This window comes from Dromiciops gliroides, chromosome 2, assembly GCF_019393635.1.
Source record: "Dromiciops gliroides isolate mDroGli1 chromosome 2, mDroGli1.pri, whole genome shotgun sequence".
Classification (NCBI taxonomy): Eukaryota; Metazoa; Chordata; class Mammalia; order Microbiotheria; family Microbiotheriidae; genus Dromiciops; species Dromiciops gliroides.
Genome location: NC_057862.1, coordinates 8,554,958 through 8,578,507, shown reverse-complemented (window position 1 = coordinate 8,578,507; position 23,550 = coordinate 8,554,958). Strand labels below are relative to the sequence as shown.

General features: G+C 44.9%; 1 protein-coding gene across 2 annotated transcripts in view; it reads left to right on the top strand.

Annotated features, from left to right (window-relative positions):
* DOCK1 (dedicator of cytokinesis 1) overlaps window positions 1-23,550 on the top strand; it is a 586,118-nt gene that overhangs the window by 372,982 nt on the left and 189,586 nt on the right. For both annotated transcript variants that reach the window (XM_043984307.1, XM_043984306.1), the window contains exon 29: window positions 3,847-3,941. In XM_043984307.1, the coding sequence (XP_043840242.1) occupies window positions 3,847-3,941 (95 nt within the window). The remainder of the gene's footprint in view (window positions 1-3,846; window positions 3,942-23,550) is intronic.

Sequence of the window (23,550 nt, the reverse complement as noted above, 5' to 3'; positions counted from 1 at the left end):
GAAAGAACAGTAATAGAAAACAGGAGGAAGGAAATAAATCCTTGCAAAGAAAGTGGCCCTGACAAGCCAGCAGAGGGACTGAAGAAATGAGTCAACACAAAAGAGCTCTCAATACAGTGAAGAAATAGGAGAGGGTAATAGAATGTGGGAAGAAGTCTCCGGAAGTTAACTATGATGCTCCAGTCCCCGCAGTGAGATCTTGAGAAAAGAACTCAAGGAGCCCCAGCATAATTTAACAGTCTGGGGTCCAGACTGTTCCCCAAGGGCTGCAAAGACATCAGGCTTTGCTGGCCCAGTTTGTGTGTTGCTCCAAACACATGGATCTCCCCATGTCCATCCCTTGATGGTTTCACTGTGTGGGCACTTTATACTATGCTGGGAGAGAATGACCCAGATTTAAGGGTAGACTGGTACATTATTATTATTCCAGATTTTTCTATTTATTGAATAAACGTTAGGATTATTCTTGAGGAAAAAGGGAAAGCAACGAGGTGCAGAATCAGAATTATGCATTGAGACTTTGAAAAGAAATGGATGGTTTTAAGCAGAGGCTGGAAATTTTTAGTGAAGGGGTATACACCTTGGCAAAGCAAATGGAAGTGCAAGAAATCCAACACACAGAACTCCCACAAGAAATATCAAAGAAAAGACCAGGGGCAGGCAAATTGAAAGAAAGCATGAGATTTCTACAGATGAAATCGAAAGACCCAGAAGACCAACCTCCAGCACAGCATTAAACAAACAAGCAATAACAACAGCAAAACCTCATGATTCAACATACTGCCTCCATACCATATTGCCTCAATAAGACTCTTTTTTTTTACTAAAAGTATTTGAACTGGTGCAGACTTTCAGAATCAACAGGAAGCAAACAAAATGGATTCTCATAGTGAAAGGGGCCTCACCATCTCATTCCATTCACGGACTGCAGGAATCCCATGCAGAACAGCCCAACAAGGGGTCACCGGTGCCTGCTTAAAGCCCTCGCTTCCAGAAGAAGAAGCCCCTCCCACTTTGGGACAGGTGTTCTTTTGAGGAAGTTTTTATTTCCTGACATTGAATCTCAGTTGGCTTCTCTTCCACTTCTTAATTGTACTTCCTCTTACTAGATTCATACCCCTACTCCAGCCTGCCAAGACCCTTTTGTCTCCAGTATGGTCACCTTCCCTCCCACCTTGGTGTTTTCTGCAATTTTATGAGTATATCATCTAGACCTTTGTCCAAGTCATTGATCCCAAAGTGATGCAGAACTGGACCAAGTGCAGATCCTGGGGGTCCTCTCCCAAAGACCTTTTGCTTCACTGACATGGAATCATTAACAACCACTCTTTAATCTGGGTCATACAATCCACCAATTTATCTGTATAGAGCTGGCACCTCTCCATCTTCTCCACAAGGGGAAAAAATGGAAAAATAAAAAGCAGCACAACTAGAATCAGAAGAAAAGATACAGACTACAAGGGAAATTGCTTTATATATCATTAATAAAACTCTAGCATGAAAATCTATAAAATTCAGAGCCTTTCCCCAGTAAACTAATGCTGAAAGCATATCAACAATTTTCCAAAGACAAATGAACTATCAATAGCCACTTGGCAAAATATTCAGAATTACCAGTAATAGAGAAGTACAATTGAAAGCAATCACCAAACAAGCCAATATGTTAAAAGATGGGAAGCCAATTCTTTAAGTAGTTGTGGCAAGATGAGCATAGTGATGTTCTGCTGATGCAACTGTAAATTGGCTCCAGCAATATCAAAACAATCTTGAATTATCTGGGAAAATTAACTAGCTGCTTTGTTCCCCTTGATCCAGAGATCTTCCTACCAGAATTGTATTCCCAAGAGCAACTGACAGCAAGAGAAGAAGTGCCTATAGCCATAAGAAGGTGAAAACAAGAACATGTGCTCAGTCATTAGGGATTGGCTACCTGAATGATCCATATGTGCAGTGCGTGTTCATGTAGTCTAGTTTTGCTGTATTATAAAGGGATGGATAAGAGACATGGAGAATTAAGGGAAATAAGGGAATGCCACATATTAAGTGATGGCAAGTGATGAATGAAGAAGAGCACCCACACTGAGCACAGCATTGGAAATGAGGAGGGTCTGTGACAGTGTATTATCAAATTATTGGGGTGCTAATTGTTTTCAGCTAAATTATTGGGGGCTGGACTGAGTTTTATAAAATATCACTACTTATAAATTAATGGCTTATTGCACCCAGTTTTGGCAGTAAGCATTTATTATTAAAGTATATTAAATATTAGTAAATATTGGCCGCGTGGTATTTAACACAAGCTGAAAAATCCCCCAGCACCATATTATCTCTAAGAGAGCACATGGCCCCAAGCAGAGTTCAGAAGCCCTGTATCACCTACTCTGACCACACCAACTGACTGTGAGGTCCAAAAGTTAGTTCCAAAATGGTGCAGGCTAGGAAGCTCCTGTGTTCCTGACTTTTATCCTCTTTTGATAGTGGCCTGTTGCTACACACTGATCAAAGCTAATTGGTCAGCATCATTCAATCCCATTGATTGACGTGACTTGAGGATGGTCCCTATTAAAATGAGCTCTACTGTAATGACATCAGGGTATGATGGGAGACCCTCTGAGGGCAAAGGCGCTTTCAGATAGGTCTGGTTTTAATCCCCTCAGACCCAGAGTCTTCTCAGCAATCCTTGAAATCACCTTGACCTCTCTCCTAACATTGACTTCTGAAGTGGGGAGAGTTAGAGAATCCCGACCAGAACTGGGTCCCCCCAAAAATCCATTATTAATCATTATTTTCTCCCAACAGGCCACACAAGGGAGGGCAAAAGGCAGAAGGGAACATGAACAATATGCAATCAGTGTTAAAGCAGCCATGTTTCATTTATGTTGACAATCAGTAAACTAGAAAATGCAATATGACATGTTGTATCTTTGAGGCCCTTTTGCTTGAGGATGGTCTCTCTAGAGCATTTGTGTCATGCCCCCATTAGGAAATCTGGTGAAGCCAATGGATCCCTTCTCGGGATAATTTTTAAATGCACCAATTATCAGAACACAAGGATTAAAAATATTTTTTAAAAGCCAAGTTCAGGTGCTCAAGTGGAGAGCCCCCATTCTGTGTGTATGTTGGGGGAGATGGTTATTTTTTGTCCATTGCCTATTGTGTCTAACATTCATACAACTTTCTGATATTATCTTGTTCACTGTTTTATCTCCCAACCACATGCCAAGCTCCATGCGGTTGGGGTCTGGGACTGATCTTTATAGCCTCTCCAGGATTTATTTCAGTAATAAGTCAAGGTTGAACATTCATTTCTATTCATTAAACATTACTCAAACACATTATTAGTTTTTGATGCTATGTTTGCGCAACTATAGTTTAAATATAAAGGCTGCGAAGTTGTGTTGACTTCTTTGTAAATGGAAATCCTGGACAAGCATATGAAATCCAATGGAATGACCTGCGTCTTGTGGTCCTGAGTTCACCATCCCCTCCCACCAGTGTCCCTGCAGGACTGGGAGGCAATCTATTGAGAATACTGTAAAGAAGATGCAGGCTTTGGGTATTGTCTGATGCTTGGGGTCAAAAAACTTCCGCAATTACTTATTTCAGACATGTATAAAAAAGTCTTTCCATGTGAGAGAAATTGTTTGAAAAGGAAGGCATAATTAATATGGAATTCCTATAAAATATATCTCCATTAGTGTTCTGTGTGTTTTTCATTTAGTTAAAAGAGGGGGCTTCTTTAAAAACCCAGCCCATTAATCAAGTAAGTTTTTGCCAGCAATTCAGTATCACTTGGAATCTGTGATGACAGGGGCTCTTTTCTAACATTTTTCTCTTTTGTTTTAGGACTTTCTAATGGAAACATTCATCATGTTTAAAAATCTCATTGGCAAGAACGTCTATCCTTTCGACTGGATTATCATGAATATGATGCAGAATAAGTAAGTACAAAGAAAAGGCCTGCCACATGTCCTGGGGTGGCAGTTTCCTGGAGAATCTGGCACAATGCCTCTGCTCTGAGATGCTGTCATTCCTTTCATGAATTGGGTTTTGGACCCAAAGAACGTTTTGGAAGAGTCTGATGTGGGGATTGGTTGTGGTCTGCTAAGGTGGGAGGGAGGAGGGGAAGAGGGGAAGAAGGAAGCAAAGAAGGGAGGGAGGGAGGAAAGGAAGAAGAAAAGCCAAGCTGATTTATCTCACTTGGTCGGATAACTTACAGCTTATTGCTTTCCTTCCCTTCATTCCCTTTTCCAGAATTCCTCTAACCTCATGAAATGTGTTTGCCTTTCACATAACTCATATCAAGGGGAAAAAGGGATCCGTGTTTCATGTTGAGTGGGCCTTGATGCTTGTTTATCTCAACAGTTGGAACATTTTCTCTTTTGTGATTTAAGGGACTTGGGTTTGCAACTTGGGCCTGTGTGTGTGTGTGTGTGTGTGTGTGTGTGTGTGTGTGTGTGTGTGTGAAAAGACAGTGGTTCAGACCGTTGGCTTGTCTGGCTGGTGGATCTTTTTGACCTCTTCTTTTCCACTCACATTGGCATACTGTTTGATTTACTGTTTAAAAGGAATGTTTTGGCAACTGTCAGATGGAGGCTGGGTCACGACGCCCATCTTTGCCTTTTCTTCAGGTTGCTCTGGGGTGCATAGTTGGGCTCACCTTCATTGTTTGTGGCCCTTTCTCCAGGAAGGATGTCAGAGTGGGTGAGGTCCTCTCTTTAGTAAAGTCCATCGTCACCATCCGCCCTCTATCCTGTACTATTAAGCCCCTGTGCTGTCCTTTTGCATGCTCAAGTTCTCCTGCTGTTGACTTCAGACCCAGAAATAGCTCAAATGCTCGGGCTTTGAATGTGGTTACGTTGGGGAGAAAAAAACTGGCTGTGCAATGGCTTCCTTCTCAATGATAATTCCATCTAAAAGGTGCATTTCAGGTGTGTGGTGTGTGTCCAACAGTGCCAGGGCTGAGGCTACAAACATAACTGAAAACTGTCCCTGCTTTCTAGGAGTTTACATTCTATGAGCCCTTCTCTGCGTGTTTTGTTTTCTATCCACAAAAACAAAGCATAAAATTAGAGTGTGATTCAATAAAAGTCGGGGCAACATCTAGACCAAATATTAGTTTCTTCTTTTAAAAGAACTAAAATGAACAAAATATTCAGCAACTATATTCACAAGTAATTAGAAGCATCAGTAAGAGGCTGACCAAAACAAGGGCATAAGGATGGTGAAGGGCCGTAGTTGAAGAAAGATAAGATGGGGGTGGGCAATGGGCAGAGAGACTGGAATCAACTCTAGCCTCTGAACATGGGCTTCCCTTGTGAAACCTTGTCATCTGCTGAAGGTGACCCAGAAACAAATTCCATTGACGCCTTCTCTATCCTACAAACAGCACTTGTGTTTTCTTGTAGAATTCACCAAGTAGACCCCTTACTCCTCTCACGGGGATTGGGAGCTGACCCTTGGCAGTCTGAAAATAAGGATGTGATCAGGGGTGATTGCAGGGTTCTTACTGTGTGGGTTATGCCATCTTGTTGTGAGACCTGTTACTTTGGAGGGGGTATGATAGATAGGAAAGTGCTCCAGAATTGGGGTCTAGAAGGAACCGGATTGAAGTCTATGATTCCTTGCTGGGAGTGGGAGGGATGAGTCCCTTCACCCATATAATACTCAGTTTTATCACTTGTAGAAAGAGTTAATAAAGACTGAACCCTAATGGCTCAGCCACAAGGTCTGTAAGTCTTAGGCAGGACACACTTTCTCATGGTCGGGTCCATCTTAATTATCCTTGGTCTTGTTTTGGGCAGTCCACAGACTTTACTGAGTTGGGAAACTCTTGGGAGAGAAACTTGCTCCACCGATGGAAAGAAGCAGTTATTCTCTAGCTAATGGTCTTTGAGAGTCTCCAAGGGCACAGGGAGGGTAAGTGATGATGTGGGGTCCCCCAGTCATCAGACACAGGTCCTGAGCCTGGACCCTTTACTCCCCAAACCACACTGATGGTCATCATTGCTGGGGAGGTATTTTGTTTTATTGTGGTGGTAAAGACTTACAAATGGCTCTCCTCACAATTGGAAGGACAGGACAGTGATTACACATGCATAACCTATTTCGAATTTGCTTGCCTTCTCAATAGGGGTTGGGTGGTGGGGAGAGAAAGGGAGAGAATTTGACACTCAAAGTTTTAAAACCACATTTTTTTTTTTGCATGTAATTGGGGGGAAATAAAATATTCAACATAATAAAACTTTTAAAAGGACAGGGAAGAAGGTAATTGTATCCATATTTTGCCTATTAGGGAATTTTGTCTCAGAGAAGTGAACCCTCCCCCCTCCTCTTGGATTTATCTGACCTGAGGTCTCTTTATCTAGGGTGTATCTGATCCCCTAGGGCTATAGGGAGGAGGCACTTTAAAGAGAAAATTCATCTGCCACTCTTAGGGTTGAAAGAGAAGAATCTTAATGTAAGTCTTCCAGCTGGAGTCCTGTGCCCTCAGCGCCCCAGAAAGCGTGGGCTGAGAGATGGACAGTGGGGTGGGGGGGAGATGGGATTATAGCTCAGCCATCCCCGCAGTTGAGCAGAGAGGCATGGCTGGTCTCAAGTAGCATCAATAGGTGAGTATTTCAAGATTGCTGGGAGAGAGCCCAAGGCTCTACCAGTGTGCCACCAACCACCCCCTGCTGAGGATGAGGCTGAGGATGGGGATGGGCTTGGCTATTGTCAGAGCCTCACAACAACGCTGCCAACTCGGCTCTCTTATCCTTACCATTTTACAGATGAGGAAAGGGCACTCTTGGGATCACACAAGCCAGCGAGTGGTTGAGGGAAATGCTTAACCCATCCTCTGAGTCCATGTCTCTCTAATTGTTTGTGATTTAGGTTTTGAGAAATTAAATGCGGTTCCATCTCACTGGAATTCTCATTCCTGGGCAGGGATCACATGACTGCTTTCTTTCTTTTTTTTTAACCGGCCAGAGCTGAGCCCAGGACCTGGAACATACTAGATGCTTATTAAAGGCTTGTTGACTGACTGCCCAATGGCTCACGTGAGCTTCCCAGGTGCCCGAGCCTCCTCATCACCTGGTGACCACTGGAAGGAAGCCCACAAGTGCCCCATACGTTTAATCTAGGAAAGCACATCCAAATTCTAAACAAATTTGGGGGATACAGTTTTCTATGGTCCTTTCGCGGTTTCCTGTGGTGTTTTTCTTCCATCCTAAATGTGCATCTTCAGAGTGTTTGGGGGATTGTATTACCTCAGACTAAAGGCAGTAGCTGGTGTAGGTCCCAGAAGGAAGCTAATGAAACGTACTTCCTGCCTTTGGGTAGAGAAGTGGGGGGCTACTGGTGCGGAATGCTGCACACACAATCTGATTGATTTTACATGTTGGGAATTGGCTCTGATATGCCGGAAAATTATTATGGTGCAAAAAAAAAAACCTAACAAAAAGCAACAGAATAAAATGTTATTCTTTGGTTCGGTTTGTTTGTTACGCTGGTCCCCCATAAAGTGAGGGATTTAGAGCCGGAAGGGACTGTGGAGGTCTTTGAATCTAAGCCCCGCCCCCTTTTAAATAATGTTTTTATTTATTTTTACTCAATTGCATGTAAAAACCATCTTTGGCATTTTTTTTACAAGTTTTGAGCTCCAAATTTCCGCATGGCTCCTTGAGAAAGCAAATCCCGCGAGGGAGATTATACATTTGCATTTACACGTATTAGCCATCTGACCCCGTTATAGTGTATCATTGGTAAGGACACTGACACCCCCAGAGGGGTCGCAAAGCAATTAAGTTTTTGAGGTAGGGTTCAAACTCCGGTCATCTGATCTCAGTTCTCTCCACATTATACCACCCTCCTGTCTCTCAGTCAGCCAGAGACAACATAAGGAAGTTCAGGAATAATCAATCACCTAAATGATGACAATGAGGATGACAGCAATGATAGTATCAGCAACTAGAACAACATTTACCCACTATGCTCAGGGCTTTACAAATATCACCTCATTTGATCTTTACAATAATCTGGGGAGGTTTCTGTTATTAACCTCATTTTATAGTTGAGGAAAGTGAGACAGATGACAGTGACTTGCCCAGGGTCACACAGCTGTCAGTGTCTGAGGCTGGATTTGAATTTCATACTCATAGGGTCTTCCTGACTCCAGGCCTAGTTACCTGATCACCCATGAGGGAATCCTCAGGCTAAGGAAATAAAGACCTGCCTTTGTAGTTGGCCCTGTGTCTTAGAATGGATTTCCCCAACTCCTTGGCCACCCAAGCTCAAATCCGATTGAGCTTTGTGTCTGGGTAATTGTTTGGCCTCTTTTCCCCTCTGTAAGAATGGCTTTGTTTAGGATACTTAAACCTGTCACCACAGGAGGGAAGATGATGCTTCTGCATGTCTTCTGCCTGTGGGGATGAGCCCCTGGGAGGGGATGCTGCCTCATCTTGACCCTGGGGCCCAGAGAGGTGAAGGAAAACTTCCCTGTGCCCATCTCCTGGTGAAGAATTAAAATCTCCTGACGCTGTGGTCTCCCTAAGTCTTGATGCCTGGACCCCTCCCCACTCAGTCCCGGGCACCCAGGTGTCATCTGTCTGCCACGATAGACGTTCCTGGCCCTGAATCTGGTCAAAACTGAGGAGTCTGGATGGGGTACGGAGGCCAGTCCTGAGAGCCAGCCGGGATCCCTGCCCTCAGGGATCTTACAGCCCAGAAGAGTCAGGACAGAGATCTGGGCGAATCCAGTGCACACAATGGAACATCCGTAGGTCATATCACTTTTATAGCATCAGCCCCTCAAGGACAGAGGTTGTTTCATCCTATGCTTTTGTCATGGGGCGCAGAGCACCCCAGAATTTCTCTGGGGCATACCGAGGAATCTTCTCCTAGAGAAACTAAACCAGAGGACAGATAACACCTAGAGAGATAAACTGAACCAAATCAGACTAAGCTAGCTTGGGATTCCTACCCTTCATTCTGGTCTCCCTTACCCAGGAAAGATAAGTTTAGGTGTGGCTGTGGCCTTTGCGTTCTGAAGAGGGATCTGTAGCCACCCCTCACCCAATTCCCTTAGTCACTACCAGTGGGGGATGGTCCTCTCTCACTAAAGGAACTTTCCACAGGCAGATGGTCCACCCCCATCATTCCTCTATAAAAGTACCTTCTAGTCTCCTGTTCGAGGAGATTTGGTACCTCTGAGCCATGTGCTTTATGCCAAATGTCCCCATGAAAAGTCCAAGGATTTCTTTCATGGTTTCCCTCCCCCCACCCTTCCCTTCCCTTGCTCCTAAATAAACTATCACCTTATTCTAACTACTTTTTGTGTGCAAGAGGGTATAATTCTTTAAAGAGGAATTCCTAAGAACCCCAACTCCTACCCCAACCTGTACCCCATTTCCCACCATATCACTTTGTTATAGCCAGCACCTTGTACACAGTAGGCACTTAATGAATGCTTATTGATGGATTGAGAAGTGTTAATAGGCTCATATCTACACCTGGAAGGGACCACAGAGGCCATTTATGGTCCACCTTGTGCCCCATTTTATGGATGGGTAAACTGAGGTACTTAATAAATACCTGTTCCCTTTCTCTGATGACTGCTGTTTGGAAGATATTTCTTGGTTCTAAGCCGTTCCTCTGCATCACCCTTTTGTCCGTGGGTGGCATCATCCTGGTAGCATAGAACCTCATGGGGCCTCTTTGAAGAAAGCCACTCAACAGAGAGTAACCTGACCATGCAGCCATGAACAACCAAGTGGGTGAAGACTGTATCTTACCCAGATGGAGATGTGAATTTGGATGAACAGCCTATAGTGGTAGCCTAGAGTATGTCGGGGCAGTTGGGATTGGAATGAAACAAAGGAGTTAAAACAGGATGACCCCTAGTTTCCACTGGTCTTCTTTATGCCTGTTTTCTGCAAGTGCTATTGTGTGTCTGCCAATCTTGGAATACAATAGGCTCCAGAGACTTGAAAACTAATATCCTTCAGAGAAAGACTCTAATGGAGGAGAAAAGGAAGATAAAAATGCATCTGATCTCATAAGGTCCCTCTGTTAGAAAGCCCCTGAGGCCATCCTCTCCTATTCAAGCCAGACCTGAATAGGTTTCCCTGCTTATTACATCCTTCCAGCTTCAGCTTGAATACTTCCAGGGAGGGAGAACTCATTACTTCCCCAAGGAACTCATTGATGCACTTTGGACAGCTTTCTTCATTAGGGAGAATTGTTTTGTTGTCATCAAACCTCCCATCAGTTGTTAGACTTTTCCTAATTTATGAACCACACCCCCAAACTAGCCCAGTTCCTTATATATAGTAAGCAGCTGATAAATGGTCACTGATTTGAATTGAACCGAATATTATTTGCATTCCTCCTCTATTCTACTAACTCATAAACTCCTTGAAGAAAGGGTCTATATTTTTGTTAGTTTTGTTTTTAATGGTTGTAAACTCCTGGAATGAGCATGGAGTTAGAGGACATGGGTTCAGAACCCACCTGTGCACCTTGTTTTCTCTGGCCAGATCCCTCAGCATTCCTAGTCTTTGGTTCTCTCAGCCTTCAAAGGTGGGAGGTGGACCAGGTGACCTCCAAATCCTTTTCAGCTCCAAGTCAATGATTGTGTGAAACCTCCCCCTGCACCCAACACTGGCAGTGGGTCGAAGCAGGTTCTTAGCCGGCATTCCTTGCCCCTTGCTAAATTGCTGGAATTAGTACCTGCTGCTTTTCTCCTGTGCTGGCTGGTTTCTTTCCTGCCTCAGGCCCAGTGGCTCCCCTTTTTTTCCTCTGCTTCTACAACTTTGGGATGTCTGATTTGCCACATTAGCCCTTCAGCAATTCTCCACATCAATGAAATTGATCTTCCTAGTGATGTGTTTGGGTGAGATGGTTGGAAGGAAGAGAAAATCCTTTTCCCAGACCACTCTAGACTGCTGCCTTTGATTTCCTGATTCAGCTTTTTCTTGGGGGCAGGGGGAGACAGGGCTCAGAACAGAAAGAACCAGAAGCTCCGTTGCTCTTCCAGAATGGTAGGTGACCAGGAGGCCTCTCTCAGCTTCCGTGTGAGCCTGCTGGACCCATGGGTGTCCTTCCTGAAGGCATGTTTGATCCACTGATGGACGGGTTGGTCTGCCTAAGTTTTCTCCACTGTACTCATGACTGTGGTCTATGATGCTTCTTCTTCCTTTGGGAATTCCATTGACTTCCAAGGTCTAAGCAGATTTTCTGTGGGGAGTTGGAGCTCTGCCCCAAGGACAGTCATCCACTGGGGTGGATCTGGGAAGGACGTGAAATTCAGCAATTCCCTCCATTACCCAGGTGACTGGAATTGGGTTTGATTCTCCAGCCAGGCTAATGAGAGCAGCTGTGTTTTTGTCACGATTTGACCTAGTACGCATTTTCATTGAGAAACTAAACTGGAGATAAACTTGAAATGCATCTTGAAGTAATCATTGGATAGATTTCTTTCGTTTTTGATACTAAAACTAAATGGACCAAGTTTTATTCCAAGCAGTTGGAATGGAGTGTTGTTTTTAAGATGTCCACTTAGAGGTAATCAGGACTTGCATATTATTCATGTATCATTAATATCTTAAACGAGTGTTTATTAAGACTAGCTCTTCATGGATGTGACAGAGCTTAAAGGCTCAGACTGAATGCCTTCTGTGCCCAGACAGTCCCTTTCAAGGAGATCTCTGGAGAGTGGAGGCAGCTTGAAGACAGGGTCCATTTCTGAGCAAAGACCTTTGCACACAGTAGGTCCTTAATGGACAATTCTTGGGTTAAATTGAAAGGAGTTTCTTTTTTTGGTTTGTCTGCCCCTGTATTCACAGTGTTTGTTCCCTGCAATATTGATGTTAGAGAGAGTGGTGGTGAAGAGCAGGGCTTCTTAAACTTTTCCCACTCGAAACCCCTTTTGGCCTTACCCTGAGCATATAAGCATATAAAAGAGGGATACATGACCTTTTACTGTACCCAAATTTTTCATGACCCCCACATTGTTACATGAGCCCATATGGGGTCTCGACCTATAGTTTAAGAAGTTTTAGTCAGGAGAGTCAGAGCTCGGGAATGGATGATCCCTGTGTATGAGAAGGATGAAATAGGAAGGGAAAAAAATGCTATCTCTTCTACCATTTTGTTTCATGATCAAACTTCGGAGGAACTGGTGTGGGCCTTAGTGGTAACTGATACTGGCCTTCATGATTCAGAATACCATAGTCATGCTCCTTGTGGTGGCCCCTTTTCCAACTGGGGATGTCTTTCTTGCCCCCTTAGTGAAATAGGGGTCAGCTCATTCTGGTAATTAAGACAATTAACTAGATCAGTCAGTCAATAAACATGTTTTAAGCACCTACTATGTGCCAGGCTAGATGCTAAGAGTTGGAGATACAGGAATCTCAGTCTAATAGGGGAGAGAAAATGCAAACAGCCAAGTATAAACAAGCTAGAGACAGAATAATCAACAAAGATAAAGCACTAGAATTTAGAGGGATCAGATCCAAGGAAAAGGCAGAGTAGTGTGGTAGCTAGGGCATTAACACTCAGCAAAACGTGCCCCAACTTGCAACTATACTAGCTGTGTGACTCTGGAGAAGTCATTTAAAAACATCCCCTCTGTGCCTCAGTTTCCTCATGTGCAAAATAAGAGGGTTGAACTCAGTGACCTCTAAGGTCCCTGCCAAGTCTAAATCTATGACCCTATGAAACCCCTTTTTGGGAAAGAAGGTACTCTTTAAAAAGAATACTGTGCTGGGCCAAGCCAGAATTCCCTGGACAACAAATTAAAGTACCTTACATTTAGAATTTAAAGAGGCATAACACTCTTATCTAATATAACACCCTCATTTTAAAAAATTATTTTTTGGGGGGAGGCAGGGCAATGAGGGTTAAATGACTTGCTCAGGGTCATATAGCTAGTAAGTGTCAAGTGTCTGAGGCTGAATTTGAACTCAGGTCCTCTGAATCCAGGGCTGGTGCCTTATCTACTTTGCCACCTAAGCTGCCCCCAAAATTAGATTTTTTTTTTTATAATTAATGAAAACCACTTTCTGTCCCTCCCACCTCTCTCATGTCCAGTAAGGAAGAAACAAAGAAGGAAAGAAAGACCCTTGTAATATGTAGTCATGCAAAACAAATCCAAGCACAGGCTATGCTTAAAAAAAAAAAAAAGTGTCCATCTGGTCTCTGAAGCCTTCAGAAGTCTGCTCTGTCAGAAGTTGGGTAGTGCGCGCCATCATGAATCCTTGGCAATCATGCCAAAACCTCCTTTTACAGATAAGGCAACTGAGTCCTAGTGATGGGAAATGACCCGCCCAAAGTCACACAACTAACTCATGGCAGGCTGAGAAGAACTGTGCTGGGAAATGCACCAAACTCTTCCCTTCATTTCCTATTTCCCACCACCCCCAGTTTTTCATGTGCTTAATCCAGCAGCCTGACACCATGGCCAGGTCATTGGGCTTGGAGTGAGGAAGAGCTGGGGCCAGATCCTACCCCAATTGCTCTGATCCTCAGTTTCTTCATTTGCAAAATGGGGATAATAATGGTACCCCCTTACAGATGTTCTGCATTTACCAAATGAGAAGCATCTATAAAGTGGTTTGCAAACTGGAAAGCCCTATGGGAAGTGAGTCAGTCACTTATTAATTAGAGTGAAATAATATAGTATTAATAAGAATTTCAGGGCTCTAAATCTAAATTTGGAGAGTGGCATAATATTGTTTTAGGAAGCTCTGGGTCTTGGCCTAGGATTCAAGAATTGGAGTATTCGGGGTAAAAAAAAAAGAGAACAGAAGCTTTGCCAGATTTCATGAATTAAGGATTCCTTTGAGGCCTCTGGTGTTACAGTAACGCTGGACACAGAGTTAGGAAGACCTGAGTTCAAATTCTGTCTTGACCATCTGACCAGCTGTGTGATCCTGGACAAGTCACCTCATCACCCTCTGCCTCATTTTCCTCAGCTGTAAAATAAGAGTGTCAGCCTCAGTGGCCTCTGACCTTCCTGCTCTTAATCTTTGTTCTCATAATTTACAGACTTGAGGACAGAGCTCCTTGCAGTGGCTCCAAGCTGAGGGTGTCAGCCCCAAAGAGTGATGGGAAACATGAGACTTGGGAGCCAAGGAGGGGAAGGAAGGGATGGTGAGCCCATCCTAGCCAGTGCCTTTCACACGGGGCTCTGCACAGGGGAGCCGCACCCCTCAGAGGCAGCTGGATGAAGGGCTCCTCCCCACAGTGTTTGGCCTCCAAGCTCTCACCAGGACAGTTCTTACAGGCTCTTTCTCCGTAGCCCCATCTGCCATATAAATGTCATTCCCGAGGTGAAGGAAATACAGCAAGAAACAAGTTCAGGAAATATTTATTAATGTTTCCTCTGTACAGAGCCCTGTGTCGGCCCCTGAGAAAGATGGATTGTTCAGATGAGAAATGGTCCCTAACCTAAAGGGCTTTGGATCCTTGTACAAAAGATGGTGGTGCAGCCAGGAAAAACCTTGGCTTCAGAATCAATGGGCTTGGGGTTTAAACGCCATACTGATGTAGTTGAAAATCTACTGAACTTGGACTCTCAGGAGCTGAATTCGAATCCTGGCTATTGCTTACCTGGCTTAGAGGCATCATGTACCATGGAAAAAGAACAGACTAAAGCTTCCAAAGACCTGGGTTCAAATCCTCCAATAGCTGACTGGTAATTCTGAGTGCTTAGGGGAGTAGAATGGGAGTCAGGAAGACCTCAATACAAATTCTTTCCCAGAGTATCTATAGATGGATGGATGGATGGATGGATGGATGGATGGATGGATGGATGGATGGATGGATGGATGGATGGATGGATGGAGAGAGAGAGATAGATAGATGGATGGATGGATGGAGATAGATGTAGATAGAAAGCTGGCTCTTGAAGAACAGATGAGATGAATGATAGCTATAAATAGATGGACACAGAAGGACAGATCATAAAGGCTGATGATAAAGCTAGAGATGATTAGAGGTAGATGAATGACAGCTATTGATCGGTGATAGATGGGTTGATAGCTACTGTGGCACTGTGCTAGTCCCTGGGGATAGAAAAAAAAGACAGGATCGTCTCTTCCCTCCAGGAGCTTACATTCTAATGTAAGATGACAGAATAACAAAAGGTACCTTTCTGTGCCTCTGTGTCTCTGTCTATAAAATGAAACAATCAGACTCAGTCTCTTCCAGAGCCAGATGAACGATCCCATGACTTATGCTCCTCAGTTTCTTTATCTGTAAAACAAGAAGGATGAACTCCTATCTGAAGCCCCCAGTAGCTCTAAAACCGTGGTCCTTATATAACTTGACCTCTAGGCCTGAGTTTTCTCATCTCTAAAATGAGGGGGTTGAACTAGCTGATGGATCTTCCATAGCCCTTGCCTTAAATTCTGATAAAGAAAGGACAGTGTGACCCCTAAAAAGTGCAGGTAGAGACAGGGAGAGCCTCTTTTCTTGACCACCTCTTGCTGTCTTCAGCCCAGCACAAATGTCTGGATGAAATGTCAATGAACTCGGTGTGTTTGTATGTACCTGAATACACACACCTATTGAGGGAGGCAGACAGATCTATGCTTAGTTGGTTAATGGATCGACTAATTGATAGCACAAAAATTACCCAAGTGTCCGTCATAGAGAGTAGATGAAACAGGCCCCAGCAGGTGCCGCTCCCTCGAGCATTATATAACGTCGATGCAGGAGGGGTCTCCTGAACTGAAAAAGACAGACAAAGACACTGCTTTAAATACATTCTATTAAATCATCCTCCTGTGAACGTTTCCAAATGGGTTTTGTCTTTTAAGCTGCAGCTCACCCTATTAGCCATCAAACCTTGCTCTGTCTCAAAATAGGCCCTTTCAAATTTGCCGTCCTCCAGGGTCCCTGTGGAACCGGCTCAGAGAGTGGAGCTGAGCATGCTTCCTTCTGTATGGGCCTTGCTCATTAAAGGCCTCCTACCCAAGGGCCGGAGGACACTAAAGTAATTACTTGGCAGTAATTAGATCTCACCATCACATGCATGCTCAGAGACCCATTCATTATTCTGAAGCCAGGCTGCCCAGATTCCCTTCCCTTTGTCAGTATCCTCTCCTCTAAATTTAACTACCGTCTCTCGGCTGCCACCACTGATGTCACAGCCTTCCTGCCCCACGAGGCCATTAAAAAAAAAAAAAAAGACTATAGAAAGGGGCTTGGGTAAACTCAGATGACTGATAACCTCAAATCACTTACTGCTTCTTCTACTTCCCCTCCCCTCATCCCCCCCCAAATGACAGTGCAGTTGTAGTGTGTGGCCAGGGATGAGTCGGCTGGCCATTCTCGAGTCTAGCTTTGGAGAAAACAATAACGGTTTCAAAGGTGATTAAAACAAAACTGCCCTAAGAAGAGATGTCAAGGAGGCTGAGGCCGGCCCGTGGCTTGTGCTTTGAGCTTGGGCCTTCTGAGCTGCAGTGGGGGCAGCCTGGACCAACAGGGGCCTTGGTGACCAGCAGAGCAGCGTGGGGAGCTAGGTGCTTCGCCGAGTCAGCTGACTTGACAGCGTCTATTTCAGGCGGGTTCGGGAGATTTCGAACTCCCTCCAGTCCTCCGATTGGGAGCATCATCCATTCAGTCCGCGAGCGCTTCCGTGCCTGGCCTGGCCCCGAAGCTGCGCTGGTCTCCATGGGGAAATCACCCTCACTGAAGGAAATCCGGGAGTGCCCCTGGTAGGCCGCAGGTGTAGTGGACTGTGCTCCGAAGTGATGGGGGAGGGAAGGACAACGTGAGGCGGGAAGGGATTCGTTTCCCTCGTCCAAAAGTGGCCACATCGTGTAACAGTATGCTCCATCTTGAAGACGAAAAGGGAAAACGGTTCTTTTCATCGCACCTCAGCATTGGAGCATTCCTTTCTTGCTTTTCTGGGGTTTCCCCTCCTCTGACACCCTGTGCATCAGTGAGGCATCGGTGAGGGATTGGGGCTTGGGGCTTGGACAACAACAGGAAGACTACAAAGGGGTTCGTTCCGCAGGGCCAAGGCGTTAGACCGTGAAGGGCCTGGTGACCTCCCCTGTGTGCCTGTGATATGTGGTTAATTATTATAAAATCGATGCAGTTATGCTTTCGCTTCAATAAGCGACTGAGCTCCCTGATGTGGCTGCTGCCTCCGTCAGTACAGCCCAGAGCATGACGTCTCCTGGTCCGGGGAGTCCTGGCTGTGACTTCCGCTGCATGTGCACGGAACGGAGCTGGCCAACAGGCTGCCGGCCGAGGGTCGTCTTCTGCGCAGGGGGCTCTGAACCTCGGGGCCAAGAACGGTATTTTTAAAAACCTTGATCCTGGTGTCTCGGTATCATTATTCTTCTTTATAATGGGTCGTGCTTTATTTGCCGTGCGTGCGTAAGGACTCCGGAAGGCATCTGTAGGAGTCCTACGGACCCGGTTCTGGGCTCTTCACTGTTCTGCTCACGCCGGGGGAGGGCATCGCTTGTGGGCGTGCACGCCTCACAGGGGCAGTGTGGCTCAGTGGATGGAGAACTGGTTTCCGTGCCACGAAGACCCCATCCAAGCACCCTAGGGGTGAGTCACTTAACCCTTCACTTCTGAGGGCCTAGTTGAGCTCAGCTGCAGATCTGCATGGGTGGAGGGAGTTCGCTCACCAGGAGTAGCCTATGCCAGTATGATCATCCACCCCCAGTCCATGTATATACGGGCAGAGACTGCTTTATCCCTCATTCCCGATCCCTAGGACTTGGACCTGGTGCTATTTACATCTTTGTATTGAACTGAAGCTATCGTTGCAGCTTCAGCCGAATGATGGTCTTTCTAAGGTAATTTCTCATACTCCCCTATATAAATAAACCCTTTCTGGGGCTTTACAAGTCTTGCCTCCGTTTTGCCTGAGTTTGCTCCCGGTCTCATCCATCACACGCCCACGTCCTTAACACATTACAGCATCCCTGGGAAGCTATACGGGCCATTAGTGGGGATGTGTCTCCCCTTGAATGAGCCCCGGTTCCTCCTTGTGCTGCTCCCCCATTATTTGCCTTCCAGCTCACAGCCAAAGGGGCAGCCAACTCTCGATAACCGCCTATCTTGGAGAAACATTCTGCTCACTCTTTCTCAGAAGAAAAGCTCACTGCCCCCACCCATAACCTTCTGCTGGGGAAATCAGTGTTGGTACACACAAATATCACAGTGATTTAAATGGGAAATGTGTTAGTATTCAGCACAGGGCTGTCTTTGCCTTTTCAAGGCGTGCAGAACCCAGCAGCCCAGCTTGACTGTAGAAGAAGCGGCATGCCCTGGTAGCAGCCCCTTCCCCCCACCGTGCCCAGGCCATGCCAGTTGGTCAACTTGCATCGTCTGTCTGGACTCACTGGAAGACCTGGTGGATGTCCGGCTGGCTAAAGGGTTGTGCGTGAAGGCCAGTCACTGTTTTACCAGGGAACCTCTCATTTGCAAATGGTCTTCAGGAGACCCTTGGAGAAATTCTTTAATCCACTCAATGACCTAACAAACATTTACTGGGTCTGCACTTATTGGGTGCCCAGTTCCCTGTGAGGCATATTTTTCACTTGATGTCCAAAGTCACCTGCCAAAAGCCCAGGTCTGACCAGCCAGGTGTCAGGAGTAGATGAAGCACTTCATGGGACTCAGGCAGGACCGAATTCAAATTCTGCCTCAGACTAGCTATGTGACCCCTGGACAAATTATATTTGTAAAAGGGACATCTGCCTCATTTGTGAGGATCAACACGGATAGCATATCAATGGGCTTTGCAAGCAGATGTAATTAGGATGCCAGCTCTTATTCATATTGGGACGCTAGGGGGCACCAGAGTGCACAGGACGCTGGGCTTGGAGATGGAAAGACTTATCTTCCTGAGTTCAAATCCAGCCTCAGGCACTTGCTAGCTGTGTGACCTTAGGCAAGTCACTTGGCCTCCTTCCAGCTACTGCTTTGGTAGGACCTTCTCCATGAGGACTGCCCTGATGCCCACTTAACAGACTTCTTCCCTTCTGAAATTCCTTGGTGTTGCTTTCTGTCTACTCTGTACTTAATTATCTGCGTACACTTTATTTCCCCCAGTAGCTCAGAAGTTTAAGAGCAGAAGCGATTTTCTGTTTGTCTTTTTTTGAGTAGTGTCCAGGACAAGGCCTTCTGTGTAGGTCAGTCCTTAACAAATGTTCATTACTTTTGTCCACCACTCCCCAAGTCCCTAACTAGATGGATGTCAAGCTAGAAAGTCTTCAGTGGGCCCCACAGGGCATGTTCTTGGAGCCGATTCAGTCACTCGATTTTTCACCAACTTCATTTAGTAACAAGACAGACAGATTAAGCATTTATTAAGTGTTTGCTGTATGTCTAACACTGATAAGTCCTGGCAATACAAATAAAAGTGAGCAAGATAGTCCCTGTCTTCAAAGAGCTTGCATTCGAATGGGGGAAGACAAGAAATAAAGGTGCCCTTAAAAAATAAATAAATAGATGATAGATGGATGGATGGATGGATGGATGGATGGATGGATGGATGGATGGATGGATGGATGGATGGATGGATGGATGGATGAGAAATAAAGGGGCCCTTGAAGGGGCCACAGTAAGAAATGATGGTGGCCCGAGTGCATGGTTTAGAATTGGTGGCTGGGGAGTCACGTGGACTTCTGCCTCTAGATCAGACAGCCTGGTGACTGGGCTTCTCAGAGCTTATCTATCAGAAAAGTTTGTTTCCCTCTACTTTGACATACATATACATATGTGTATAAATAATATGTCAATAAATAAAATATGTATATTTACATAAATGCATATACTTATGTAAATACACTCATAAAGAGATGGTTTATATACATATATGTGGATAGAGAAGTCATAAGTAAGCAAGATCTATACATTTAAACACGTTTACATATGCATATTTAAATGTAGTCATAAATATATTTCAAATAGATGTGCCTTATGCGACAAGAAGTACTCAATGTGTACTCCATGAACTTTAGGCTACAGGTATAAGATGAGAAACCCTCACCTCTGTTGGTGAAAGCCTTGTTGGAAGGCAGTCATCCTGCCGTCTGTTGTCTGCCGCCATCTTGTCAGCCTTTGGGATGGCTTTGCTTTCTTACTTGGTTTGGAGACAAAGTCCCAGAGAAGGGAAGCAGTCCTGAAGCTGCCTTTCTTTCTTCCTTTTAACAAACTTACAGTCAGAGGAGGGCCTGGTCAGCGGCACAGTTTGGCCTGTCACGGTCCCAGTCGGCCCACGCAGCTCACCATCATAGAGCATCTCCTCTGTAGCTCACCAAGGCAGTGGAGATGGGCCCTGCCTTCCTTAAAGTGCTTACCCAGAGTAGGATGGAGAATAATACTCAACACAAACAGAACCAAGAGAAAGGCAAAGGTGAGGACATTTAGAGACTCTGGCATGGATCTGGGAGACGTAGGCGTGAGGTGGCAGGCTCCCCTGCCCTTTGGAGGGCTTCTCCTAGAGGCTGCATGACCACTTAGTTCATCTGTTATAGTGTGGCCTGGACTGGAAGGCCCCAGAGCATCCATTCCGACACTTAGACATTCTGCCTTTCTAGTTAAGAAAGAAATACCTTCCCTGTTTTGTTTATTTTAAACCATGAGCTAGCAATGCAGAAAACAGTTCAGCCGCACACACTCAGTGTGTCAGATACCTCAGAGCCCAGCCCAAACCAGATTAAAATGTAATTTGGAAATATCGAACAAAATAAGTAGAAACACAATAAAATGTAGACAGCATCACATAAGTCAATATGTGGCACACCAGGATCCTTCTGTGTGGGTTAGTGACCCCATTTCTATTTGGGTTTGATACCACTTCCCTACACCTTTGACTAATGGAGTATTGTTCATTGAACAAATCATTTCCTAGGGATTTTCATTAAAGCCTCTCTTTTATTTTATATGGTGTCCCTCCCAACCCAAGTTTCCCATGGCTGCCCCCTGGGTTAGTACTCATTTGTCTCTTGGGGTGTTTTGCCCTATTAACAAGTGAGTTACAGATATGAGCCCTCAAAGTGGACCCCAAGGATGCTGTTAGATTTTAGAATTGAAAATTGGATATTTCATGCTCTCCAAGAGGTGAATTCCCCATGCTTAGACTTTAGCAAAATGTGCTACCAGAGTAATGACGGAGAGAGCACAAGTTTGGGATCCCAAGTAATTAATTCGTTAGGTAGGTCATTTCAGGGAGAGACCATTTGCTGGCTCCGTGAGCTGTGGAGTGTGTGTGTGTGTGTGTGTGTGTGTGTGTGTGTGTGTGTGTGCATACGTGTGTGTGCAGTGTGCATGTGTGTGTGTTTTCCTACTGAGCTGAGTATTGAAGGGCCCAACTATACTGGGTTCATGTGGAGGGTGCATTGGGATCAGATGCTGAATGCAGATGTGGAGAGATTTACTTAGTAGAAGCAGCTCATGGATTAGGGAGGATCTAAGTTGTGTGCATGAGTGCAGTGGAATATTACTGCATTATAAGCTGTGGCGAATAGCATGACTATAGAGAAGAATAGGAAGAATTTTATGAGCTGATGAAGAATAAAATCAACAGAACCAGGGAACCAGTGTCACTTACAATGTCCACAACGTTGTGGTTGTGGAACAAACCACAAAATACCTGAAACTTGATGCTACAAAATGCTAAACACTAAACGTGGCTCCAAAGAAGGAGGAGATGCTGGAGGAAGGTGAAGTCAGTAAAAAGAGAGGTGTGGAGGTCTACTTCCCTCCCTCCTTTGCCAACGTGGGACAGCCCCATGGGTGATGGCGTGAAATTTTGTTGTTGTTCTCATTGATGATGTGGCTGTATTACTTAGTTTTCTTTTTTTTTCCACATAAATATTTTATTATTTTCCAGTTACATTTAGTGATAGTTTTCAACATTTGTTTTTATAAGATTTCTAGTTTCAAATTTTTCTCCCTCCCTCCCCCTCTCCAAGACAGCAAGTAAGCTGATATAGGTTATATATATATACAATCACATTGGACATATTTCTGTATTAGTCATGTTATGAGAGAAGAATCAGAGCAAAAAGGAAAAACCTCAATAAAGGAAAACAACAAAAACAAAAGCAATAGAAATAGTATAGTTCAATCTGCATCCAGATTCAACAGTTCCTTTTTTTTTTCTTTCTGGATTTGGAGAGCATTTGCCATCATGAGTCCTTTGGGTACTAGTTAGTGTTTTAAACCTTCCCCCCACTCCTGCCCCTTTTTCATTCTCTGTTTTAACAAGTGGCTCTCTGGGAGGGATCATGGGAAAGGACTGAATGGGAGATATAGAGGATATAAAAAACAAAATTAAAATTTTTAAATGCAAGGTTTACTTAAAATGCCCATACTTCAGCCCTGTCCGTGCAGTATTTTATATGATCTCGGACCCAAGAACACAAATGTATGTGGATTGTATATATGACCCTCAAAGCTCCTTGACTTTGTCTTACTCCCACATGGTAGCCTCCCCCCAGAGCTGCTGTGGAGTGATACAATCCACTTTTTGGCCAAGCCTAATGGGCAGGAAAAGACCAGGAGAAACTTCCTGTTGACTATAATTCTATAAGATTGGATCAATATTTCAGCCTGACCCTTGTTCAAATAAAAATGATGGAACAGTATCTCTCAAATTGGAAGGGGCCCCAGACACCATCCTTTTTAATCAATTCCTTTTCTAGATGAGGAAATCGAGGTGCATGGGGGTTAAGTAACTGGGTTGAGGCTACACAAGACCTAAGTGACAGCTAGGATTTGAACTGAGGCCCCAACCCTAAACATGTCAGCATCTACTCCCCCACGCCTCCCCCTCACCGCCGGCCATCTTCTCACCCATTAGTCCCTTCTCTGCTGGCTGTATACAGGCCAGAGTCATTGTCCTCCTTAAGACACTCCCTCGATCCCACCTTTCCCCAGATCTAATGACTTTTGGGGGACGGCTGACAGAGTAGAGGGCAGAGTCAGGATCCACAATGTCTGCACAAACTACTTGGGTCTGAATAGAGGGCGAAATGGCATGGAGATAGGTGTAAAGTATGATGCTGGAGTCTGACGAATACAGGATGGGGGCGGCATGGAGAGGAAGTGGTGTGTGTGTAAGAAGCCTGGGAATTTGGGTGACTCGAACTCGCTCTGAGTCAGCTGTGTGATGATGGCAGATCAGGAAAAAAGCAGTTAATGTCATTGTGGGCTGCACTGAGAAGCATGACCAACAAGAGAGCTCATAACACTTCCTGTTATGCTCCGTCCTACGCAGAGCAAACATGGATGATTGCCTTCAGCTCTCAACTCGCATTTTAGAGGGGACGTCAAACAGTTCTAGAGCATCCACTGGAGGGCAGTGCGAGTGGCAAAGGGCATTAATTCCAAGCTGTATGAGGAACAATTCAAGGGACTTGAGAGATTTAGGCTAGAGAAGAGAAGACTTGGTGGGGGAGGAGAGGAACCCGTGGAAGAGTGATCAGAGTTTTTCCAGTAAAGAGAAGATTCCTCACAAGAGCTGTCCCATGGGAGATGGTGGGTTCACCTCCCAAAGGCTCTTTAAGCCAAGGATGGATGTCCACT